The 10823-nt window shown below is 42.8% G+C and overlaps 2 protein-coding genes across 2 annotated transcripts; both read left to right on the forward strand.

The window, feature by feature from the left end:
• Window positions 1-5278: 5278 nt before the first annotated feature.
• On the forward strand, window positions 5279-7372 carry LOC108675183 (protein mono-ADP-ribosyltransferase PARP12-like). Its single transcript, XM_018163175.2, has 3 exons — window positions 5279-6003; window positions 6438-6542; window positions 6923-7372. The coding sequence occupies exons 1-3, from the start codon at window positions 5279-5281 to the stop codon at window positions 7026-7028; spliced, it is 936 nt and encodes a 311-aa protein (XP_018018664.1). The 3' UTR covers window positions 7029-7372.
• A 216-nt stretch (window positions 7373-7588) lies between these two features.
• LOC108675185 (PE-PGRS family protein PE_PGRS61-like) lies at window positions 7589-10314 on the forward strand. Its single transcript, XM_018163176.1, has 3 exons — window positions 7589-7643; window positions 7868-8675; window positions 10209-10314. The coding sequence occupies exons 1-3, from the start codon at window positions 7589-7591 to the stop codon at window positions 10312-10314; spliced, it is 969 nt and encodes a 322-aa protein (XP_018018665.1).
• The last annotated feature ends 509 nt before the right edge of the window (window positions 10315-10823 follow it).

A 10823-nucleotide genomic window follows, 5' to 3' on the forward strand; every position in this document is an offset into this window, starting at 1 on the left:
AGGGAATTCTGAAGTTTGGGACGTTAAAAGTTTAATAAATTGGAGGTTTGGAACTAAAAATTGGAACTTGACTTAATAAATTTAAAGTTTGGTCAAGTTGCTTCAGTCTCAAGTTTAGTTGCTACTTGCTAACATTAACAAGCAAATTTTACTTGGCTTCATAACTTTTCTTATAAGTTGTCGAAAGAAGTACTGAAGTAGAGCAATAAACTATTAATAAATATGGATATCAATGTACAATTTTGAAGTAGGTACCTATAATCTATATTAAGAAATGAAATGTGTACTGTGTAGGTAGGTAGCAACTGTTAAATAGTAAATTATTTAATTTGGCATTTGCCTTAATTTAGCTTAATAGGCCTATTTGGTACCTATGTGTACAAAAAAGTGTTTTTTTTTTCTCTGATATTAATGAAAATTATACAGCTAGCCTAAAAATGAATGATAAAAGTTGATAAATTAGGTATTAAGTAAATTATGAATAAATGATGAATAAATTTCAAATAAATGCTAAATGAATGATGCAGGTGGAGTGTGGAGATACCTAGGCATGGAATATAGCTATCTACTTGGCAAGGCCAAGCCGCGACTGAATTTTTTGAGCCGTGGTTTTATGGATTTGCCAGCCGTGATTCCATTTCTTCGTGGGCGTGATGCTGTGAATTCCATATCTCGGCCATGAAAAGCCATTTACGAGGCGCGAATTGATTTACAAAGTCCATGCATGTGTTACCCCAAATCTCTAATTTTATCCTAAAACAGCAAATAGTCAAACAGCAACAATAACATTTGTCTTTACAGTTTACTGTAAGCTGAACTTGTGTTAATGCTGTCTGACGTAGCCGCAACTATGCGCGATCTTCAAGAAAATGTTTAGGTTGACTTGTTTACATTAAGATGATTACGTTTTGCAGGATATTTTGGCAGGAACGGTAAAGCAATAATTATAATGTGGATTGCAGAAGGGGAAAATTGTATGAAATGACAGGTTTACAAAGTGCAAACTGCGATTTTTTTCAATCACACAAAAATTTGTGACATTCGAGCCACGAGATTTCACACCTACTGAAATTATATAATTTTAGAGCCGTGATATTATAAAAAATAGGACTTTTCCAGCCCTGGGAGGAGGTGGGTTCATTGATGCATTCATTATATCATATGATAGATATTAGATACTGTCTAAATGATAGGAAACTGATGGAAAATGATATGATAATTATGTGAAAATTATGTCAAAATGATAGGCTAATGATAGGCAAATTATAGGTAAATGATATGCAAATGAGTAGGCAAAATGAGAGACAAAATGATAGGCAAATGATTGGCTAATGAAAGGCAAATGATAGGTAAGTTAAAGGTAAATGATACATAAATGAGCAGATAAGTATTAGGTACCACCCACTGTGCAGAGAGTGAACGAAGATTTAAAGACCTACGGCGACGCATTATCGGCAAAATTTCCGCCTTCAGAAGATCTTGCCGACACATTTAAACTGCTTCAAGTTTTCTTTGCTTAACCGCCCGGCCTCCTCGCTGATTGTGACCAGAAACTGGCGCTCAGAGCTGGGCTCGAACCCGCGCCTCTCTGCGCCAATCCTGGTACTCTGAACTGTAACCGATAACAGTTCCAGCGGCTTCAGGCAGCTGGACCAAGATGATTGTATTTTCCCAGGCCAAGCTAATATGTTCTCTAAAAGTTCCTCATCATTCATCATTTCATTATCATTTTCATCATTTTTCATCAGAGGATTTAAGATCACCGAGATATTAGCAGTGAATTGGAGGTTTGAAACCCGCAGTGAGTTTAGAAAAATTTATAATATAGTGAAGAATACGTCGCAAAAAATACGGTTGCAAGGTGATCCACGCAGTTTAGTTGACTGGGCTGATAAGTGGCTGCTGCGTTTTAACGCTGACAAATGTAAAATAATTCACCCTGGCAAGAATAATGAACAGCAAGATTACAATATGAGAAGACATGGTTGCAACGACAGAGTGATGATGTCGAAGTCGACAATGTAAAAAGATTTAGGAGTTGATATGGACAATGAGTTTAAATTTTTTGAGCATATTGAAGCTCAAGTTAATAAAGCCAATAAACGACTTGGACTAATCCGACGCTCTTACGAGTTCCAAGATGCAGAAGCGATGAAGCAGTTGTTTGTTGCTGTCGTGCGCCCGAACCTGGAGTTTGGAAACGTTGTGTGGTCACCAAACCTAGAAACTGACAAAAATTTAGTCGAGAGTGTTCTAAGACGTGCAACAAGGATAATTCCGGGATTAAAAGGCAAATCTTATGAAGAAAGATTAAAGATTATGAAGCTTCCAAGCCTCAGTTATCGACGTCTGCGTGGTGACCTCATTGAAGTATACTGGTATACACTTATGGCTTATACAAGGTCCCAGAAGGATTACTAGAATTTGAAACAAGAACCAACACCAGGGGCCACGGCTATAAACTAAAAACACTGCGTTGTAACACATCCATGCGACAACATTTCTCCTCGCTTCGAGTCACCGATATGTGGAACAGACTCCCTGATAGCATCGTTGACGCTCCGAGTATGAACGTCTTCAAAAAAACAGACTAGACGAAGCTATGCAGGAGCATATGTTCAGTCATGAAATACCTAGCACCTTATATACGGACCTGGCAAAAAGTCCAGCAGCTATCTCAAACAATCGTTAGTTATTGTTAAGAAAGGTTCATAAGGCCGGATCCCTTGTGGAATCAATTCACGAAAAGTACAAGAATCGGCAACAGGCAATGGACCTATTTCTTCAGTGCCGACACTTCTATTCTATACCAGCGGCAGGGCTGCGTCAAGAGAGTAGTAAAATATCTCTTTACAAATAGTAAAGAAATTACTACATACATTGAAAACTGATGACCTGATCATACTGAGACCTATAATAAAGAATGAAATGATAGGAGTAACTGGCGTTATTCAATTTTTATAGATTACTTGATGAAACATAATCTCAGCACCCGAGCCTCAACCAAACACGTGCCGATCATTAGTGTTGCCACTGCCTTCTTCAGGACAAATTTCGCAAATGTGGCCTTTTTTGAAATTCATGGGCCTGACAGAATTTATTTGGCCTTGTGGGTTTTTCTTTATGAAAAATACAATTCTCGGCTTTTTTGTAATAATTTTGCCCGTCATTTATAATTCAGTTTTGCCCAAGACGAGTACACTCAAATTTCGACATTTAGCTGTGTCAACTTTCGGTTTAGTTGGCAACACTGGCGAGTGCCAGTGGGCAGGGTGGCCCTTCAGAGTACCAAGATTGGCGCTGGTTCGATCCCAGCTCTGTGCGCCAGTTTCTGGTCAGAATTGGCAAGGAGGCCGAGCGGTTAAGCACAGCAGAATTGTAGCAGTGAGTTGCGAGTTCGAAACCGCAATAAGCTGTGAATGTTCGGCGATGTTAAGAATCGGCGACAGGCCTACGGCCTACTAACGCTGAAACCGCTAAAATGCCGTCTAATCTGGGCAACACTTTGTTGAACCATGGGACTATATCAAGTTGCCGACTCGTATCAATAACCATAAATGGCAGAGCTGAGAGTGCGTATAATCGAGTATAGTTTTCACTTCTAAAGTGTAGTAAATTCAGTATGATTTTTTTAGGTTAGAGCGCTGTTTCTCGATACATTCAGCCTTCTGGTGTGAGTCAATACAAAACTTCGCTTTGAATAAATATAATAACTACTTTCCAAGTTATGATAGGCAATATTTTATTTCTATGCATTCAAAGGTTCTGATAAAATCATAGGATTGACTTTTAATATTTACCTTAGTCGTGCAAGGACCACATCATCTTTATACCGCAGAAATGAGTTTAAATTTATTTTCATTTACGCGTATAAATATTCTACCGTCATTACCAAAACCTTCGCCACATCACTTTCTATTACGTTAGCAAAACTGAGACAAAACTCTCTAACGCGATGGAACAGCTTTTTAGTTGTTAGGTGGCAATCGAATCCTAAACATCATAGTTCCGACCAGTATTATACGGTTTTATTTACGATCAGCGAGTAACATGCAATTAGCTGCAGGCAGGCTGGCGCCTGGCGGCTTATATGTAGCATTGACGGTAATTCAGCTCATACACTTGGTGAAATTGGTGTATTTTTTGCTGTCTGAAAGCCTTGAAAGTAAATGCATGCACTGAAATGGTTAGAACTACCTTAAATTCAAAATTTTCTTATTAATTTCAAATAGGGCCTTTTTTGGCTTTTTTGTGAGCTTAATTGGCCTTTTTCTCCTGGCTCCATCTGGCAACACCGGTTCCGAACGCCACACCCAGCAGTTGCCAGATGTTCTCAGAAACATCTGTGTGTGTGTGGTTCCAGAAGTCTGCCAATGACTGTAATATCGTAGTATTTGTAGAAATCATTAATGAATTTGCACAGGATAAATTATTATTACGATTATACTAATTTGCTGAATTTTTCCGCGTCATTGATACGAGGTGAATTCTTGCTGAAGTATTTAAATAATTACAGTGACATACACGGTTTAAGACGTCCAACCCTTTCGATTTAACGTTTAGCTAAATGGCTAAAATAATCAATATTCATTTACTAATAAAGATTGCATAAGCTTTGAGTTTAAGATAGAAGTGCAGTAAAAGTGTTTCAGAGGAACGAGTCAAGTTTTTTCATTCGTTTTCACGAAAAGATAGCTGATTGTGATAGCATGATTTGCTTCGTTCGTTCGTTCTGTGTTTAACTTCCGACGAGTGTGGTTAACCGGATCGACACTTCTCCGAACTGGCCAGCGGACTCGAACGCAAAATCTAACCTTACGCTCAACCGAATTAGACATAAGTCCATGAGTGGTTTAGTTGAGCGTAAAGTTAGATTTTACGTTTGAGCTCTAGGGCTAATTGGGAGAAGTGTCGATTTGGTGTGAGGTTTTTGTTCTCAACGACGAACGTCGTTGTCGTGAATCGNTCACTGAGGCAGGCTGGAGTTCAAGGAGCTGGACTACTGAGGCAGGCTGGAGCTCTTGGAGCCGGACTACCGAGGCAGGCTGGAGCGCCTGGGGCCGGATCATTGAGGCGGCAGGCTAGAGTTGAAGGAGCTGAACTACCGAGGCAGGCTGGAGAGCCTGGAGCCGGATCACTGAGGCAGGCTAGAGCGCGAAAAGCTGAACTAGCTGCACTATTTAGGCAGGCTGGAGCGCCTGGAGCTGGACTACTGGAGGAGGCTGGAGCTCCTGGAGCCGGACTACCGAGGCAGGCTGGAGCGCTTGGGGCTGGATCAATGAGGCAGGCTGGAGTTCAAGGAGCTGGACTATTGAGGCAGGCTGGAGCGCCTGGAGCTGGACTACTGGAGGAGGCTGGAGCGCCTAGAGCCGAACTGCTGGGGCAAGTGGAATACGAATGGTACTTCAAAGAGGATGACGGATCGTGGTTAAAGTTTGGCTCCAGAGGTAATCCCAACATCATAGGTACTCTGGAAAGACAATATCTGTCTAACCCATCAACCAACTTCAAATTCACTATCGGAAGCCAGTCGTACGTAATCAATTTCACCAACATTACTCAAACCAACACATCGACTGGCAAAGTACGAGAAGTACGTAGGCTTAAGCAGCACGCATCCACGACAGGTGGGGCGCTTGGTTCATCATCTACGTCAGCATCAACTAAGTTGTTCACTGAAATCCCCTTTGGACAAACGAGTTACGCGACACCCCTTGAAGCAAACCATGCTGACTACACCTATGTTCTGTACCTGCTGAGGTCCACAAATTGTCAACCCCGTAACATCTTCAAAGTGAACAACCCCTACCTCAAAGCTGCGTTTTATATCAAGAAGGCTCAACTTCAGAGTCAATATCCAGGTGTTCCGTACAGGGAAGAGTGCCTCTTTCACGGAACGAAAACTGCCAACGTCAAAGCCATCCTGGAAGAAAACATTGACTGGAGACTTCATGGATCCAACGTAGGTCAAGTGCATGGAAGAGGAGCGTATTTCTCTAACAAGTACGTATAATTGCACGTAGTAGCCATATTTCACTACATTAATTAAAGTTAGTGTAGTTAGGCAGAAGTTCTTCATTCATGCAGTTTTGATTGAAGACCAGAGCATAATTTTTATTAGCAATTTTCTTATTGTTTTTTCATTAAGCCGAACAAAATTTCTTGCTGGTGCTTGGAGATTAAAAAGCAGGTTACCCAAGGACATTTTACTGGAATACTAATTGAAGCATGAACCATCGCTTAATACGATCGCCCAATCGTATTGTAACCACCTTGTTTCTTCAGGTCGCTGAATAGTGTCCATTCACGTGACATAATTTCCACGCCCGGACGTTGCGTACTTGATAATACCTTAATTCAATTTACTGGTAATCATTAAGGATTTATATTAGTATGACTAGTAAAGTGAAAGTGAATTTTTCACTTATTTTTAACAGTGCACAATTATCTCGCCGCTACGGGCAAGTCATCTTCATCTGCAAGGTGCTCGTGGGTCTCACCGCCCCCGGCAACCGCAAGACCGTCAAGCCTCCAAAAGACGGGTACGCCCCTCCTACGTAGCGGGGGAGAGGAAGCGGGTTACCCCTTCTAGTGTTTATTTAGATGCTCTCAGATGCTCTCAGATTCTGTTGCACGTCAAGTTTGTGGTGATGACATCTTGCGTATAATTGATGTATGTTCAGTGCATGGCAAAAAGATCATGAAATAGGCATACCTGACCTTACGGTCTCCTCTCGGGGTTTCGCCAAGTCAAATACACTGTACCATCAAAATGGTTTTGTAGTGTCCGCTAATTATGCTGACAGAAATTCGTGAAATTTTGTTTATGGAATATCCCTGCTTAAATGCGAGTGAAGACGCCACGATCAATTTAAAAACATTTTTTTGTTGTCCCGGTTTTAAAAAATATTTATTTATACAGATCCAACCGCCCTATCGACACCACGGTCAATCACCAAGCCAACCCGACCATTTTTGTCAAGTATGATTCTCAGGAGTACTACCCTGAGTACTACGCGGTGTGTTGAGGTGCCTAACCCCACGCAAGAGTACCACATGGAGTGGTGCTCCACAAGACCACAGGAGTACCACATGGAGTGGTGCTCCACAAGACCACAGGAGTACCACATGGAGTGGTCCACAAGACCACAACTGACCACACATGGCTCCCATATGACCCACTCGAAGAGACTGGCGGCATGAAGTTTCTGCATGTTCAATTTATTACTCATAATTTCACGTGTGACTACTCAATAGTTTATAATAATGGATTTCCTAGTTCCTTTTTTTGCCTTTTTATTAGGTTCAATCAAAGCAACTTGTACGTGTTTTGTTCTGACAGGAAGGTTCAGGTCATAGCTATGGTGGCGAATAAAATGTATAACAATCGTTGTTAAACCAAATTAATTAAATTAAGTAATTATCCCAGATAATGGTTTGATTTCGTCACCATTGTTACCTCGCCTCTTAATGCATGGTTGGAACTTTAATGAGGAATTTTTAGAGCTTTAAAAAGGAATTATTTCAGTTTTGGAGAGTAGTTCTAGAAGCGACAACTGCTTCAGCAGCTCCAGGCAGCTCGACCAAGATGGTTGGTTCTGCAGCTGAACCAAGATGGTTGGTTCTGCAGCTGGACCAAGATGGTTGGTTCTGCAGCTGGACCAAGATGGTTGGTTTCGTGTGCCTTGTGGCAAGAAAGCATCTGCATACTTTGCACTAAAATGAACTTCCAAATCATTCGTAGTTAATAAAAATGTTTTGATGAGAAATAATAACAATGTTTTACTGTTGTTACTTATTGCTGTTAGCGTAGGAGCAAAATCTGCCCCAATGAAAATAAATGTTTTCAGTAGCCTTTATGTGTGAGGTGATGAGGGTGGACGCTCTGCGGCTGCTGGATGCGGTCCAGCGAACCTTCACATCCAGGATCAGTGGGATGAAGGAGCTGGACTACTGAGGCAGGCTGGAGCGCCTGGAGCTGGACTACTGGGGCAGGCTGGAGCAGATGGAGCTGGACTACTGAGGCAGGCTGGAGCGCCTGGAGCTGGACTACTGAGGCAGGCTGGAGCGCCTGGAGCTGGACTACTGGGGCAGGCTGGAGCGCCTGGAGCTGCACTACTGAGGCAGGCTGGAGCGCTTGGAGCTGGACTACTTGGGCAGGCTGGAGCGCCTGGAGCTGGACTACTGAGGCAGGCTGGAGCGTGTGGAGCTGGGCTACTGAGGCAGGCTGGAGCACCTGGAGCTGGACTACTGCGGCAGGCTGGAGCGCCTGGAGCTGGACTACTGGGGCAGGCTGGAGCGTGTGGAGCTGGACTACTGTGGCAGGCTGAAGCGCCTGGAGCTGGGCTACTGAGGCATGCTGGAGCGCCTGGAGTTGGACTACTGTGGCAGGCTGGAGCGTGTGGAGCTGGACTACTGAGGCAGGCTGGAGCGTGTGGAGCTGGGCTACTGAGGCAGGCTGGAGCGCCTGGAGTTGGACTACTGAGGCATGCTGGAGCGCCTGGAGTTGGACTACTGTGGCAGGCTGGAGCGTGTGGAGCTGGGCTACTGAGGCAGGCTGGAGCGCCTGGAGTTGGACTACTGTGGCATGCTGGAGCGTGTGGAGCTGGACTACTGGGGCAGGCTGGAGCGCCTGGAGCTGGACTACTGGGGCAGGCTGGAGCGCNATGTTTGAAGTGACGTGTGATGTTTGAAGTGACGTGTGATGTTTGAAGTGACGTGTGATGTTTGAAGTGACGTGTGATGTTTGAAGTGACGTGTGATGTTTGAAGTGACGTGTGATGTTTGAAGTGACGTGTGATGTTTGAAGTGACGTGTGATGTTTGAAGTGACGTGTGATGTTTGAAGTGACGTGTGATGTTTGAAGTGACGTGTGATGTTTGAAGTGACGTGTGATGTTTGAAGTGACGTGTGATGTTTGAAGTGACGTGTGATGTTTGAAGTGACGTGTGATGTTTGAAGTGACGTGTGATGTTTGAAGTGACGTGTGATGTTTGAAGTGACGTGTGATGTTTGAAGTGACGTGTGATGTTTGAAGTGACGTGTGATGTTTGAAGTGACGTGTGATGTTTGAAGTGACGTGTGATGTTTGAAGTGACGTGTGATGTTTGAAGTGACGTGTGATGTTTGAAGTGACGTGTGATGTTTGAAGTGACGTGTGATGTTTGAAGTGACGTGTGATGTTTGAAGTGACGTGTGATGTTTGAAGTGACGTGTGATGTTTGAAGTGACGTGTGATGTTTGAAGTGACGTGTGATGTTTGAAGTGACGTGTGATGTTTGAAGTGACGTGTGATGTTTGAAGTGACGTGTGATGTTTGAAGTGACGTGTGATGTTTGAAGTGACGTGTGATGTTTGAAGTGACGTGTGATGTTTGAAGTGACGTGTGATGTTTGAAGTGACGTGTGATGTTTGAAGTGACGTGTGATGTTTGAAGTGACGTGTGATGTTTGAAGTGACGTGTGATGTTTGAAGTGACGTGTGATGTTTGAAGTGACGTGTGATGTTTGAAGTGACGTGTGATGTTTGAAGTGACGTGTGATGTTTGAAGTGACGTGTGATGTTTGAAGTGACGTGTGGTGTTATTAGTGCAATCACAACTCATGATTGCAAGTTTACTAAGAACTCGACAGATTCATCACTTTCATCGCAGATTCATGTCGCATTTAATACACATTCACCACACTATCACCTCACATTCATCACGCATTCACCACACTATCACCTCACATTCATCACGCATTCACCACACTATCACCTCACATTCATTACACATTCACCAGACACTCGCATCACATTCATTACACATTGACCATAATCTCGCATCACATTCATTACACATTGACCATAATCTCGCATCACATTCATTACACATTCACCATAATCTCACATCACATTCATCACACATTGACCACACCAGCGCAGCATGTATTACTACAAGCAGCAAGCCAGCAGCAGCAACAGCAGCAACAGCAGCAGCAACAGCAGCAGCAGCAGCAACAGCAGCAGCAACAGCAGCAACAGCAGCAACAGCAGCAGCAGCAGCAGCAGCAGCAGCAGCAGCAGCAAGGATCCCTTGTGAATCAAGTCACGAAAAGTTCAAGAATCGGCAACAGGCCATGGGCCTATTTCTTCAACGCCGACACTTTTATTCTATTCTATCAATTTTAATTTTTTATACCGCTTATAATGAATCTCGAATTTTGCAGATCCAATCGCCCTATCGACACCACGGTTGATTGGCAAGCCTACCCGACCGTGTTCGTCAAGTATGATTCTCAGAAGTACTACCCGGGGTACTACGCGGAGTGTTGAGGTGCCTAACCCCACACGGGCCACACCCAAGCACGACATGGAGTGACCCACTCGAAGAAACAAGCTATCACGTGTTCTGCATGTTCAATTTATTACTCATAATTTCAAATATGAATAGTTAGCAGTTTTTCAATCATAGATTTCCTAGTTCCTTTTTGTCTGTTTATTAACTAAGTGCATGCAAAACAATTTGTACGCGTTATTTTGTGTCATGAAGGTTCAAGTCATAGCTATAGTGGCGAATAAGATGTATAAAAAACGTTGTTAAATCATGTAAATTCATGTAGTTTATTGTCGTAGGTAATGGTTAGTTTAATGTGAATTATTGGCGGCTTAGAAATTACCTCCACCTCATGGTGTATTGTTGTAGTTTCTAGAGGAATTGTTGTAGTTTCTAGAGGAATTGTTGTAGTTTCTAGAGGAATTGTTGTAGTTTCAAGAGGAATTGTTGTAGTTTCTAAGAGGAATTGTTGGAGCTTCTAAGAGGAATTGTTGGAGCTTCTAAGAGG

This window comes from Hyalella azteca, unplaced genomic scaffold, assembly GCF_000764305.2.
Source record: "Hyalella azteca isolate HAZT.00-mixed unplaced genomic scaffold, Hazt_2.0.2 contig3544, whole genome shotgun sequence".
Taxonomy (NCBI): domain Eukaryota; kingdom Metazoa; phylum Arthropoda; class Malacostraca; order Amphipoda; family Hyalellidae; genus Hyalella; species Hyalella azteca.

What these genes read in the sequence shown, in the direction of transcription:
- LOC108675183 (XM_018163175.2), top strand. Translation starts at nt 5,279, where the DNA reads ATGAGGCAGGCTGGAGTTCAAGGAGCTGGACTATTGAGGCAGGCTGGA. An exon ending in GGAGCGTATTTCTCTAACAA is followed by an intron (nt 6,004 to 6,437) that starts GTACGTATAATT and finishes TATTTTTAACAG; the next exon opens with TGCACAATTATCTCGCCGCT. An exon ending in GTCAAGCCTCCAAAAGACGG is followed by an intron (nt 6,543 to 6,922) that starts GTACGCCCCTCC and finishes TTATTTATACAG; the next exon opens with ATCCAACCGCCCTATCGACA.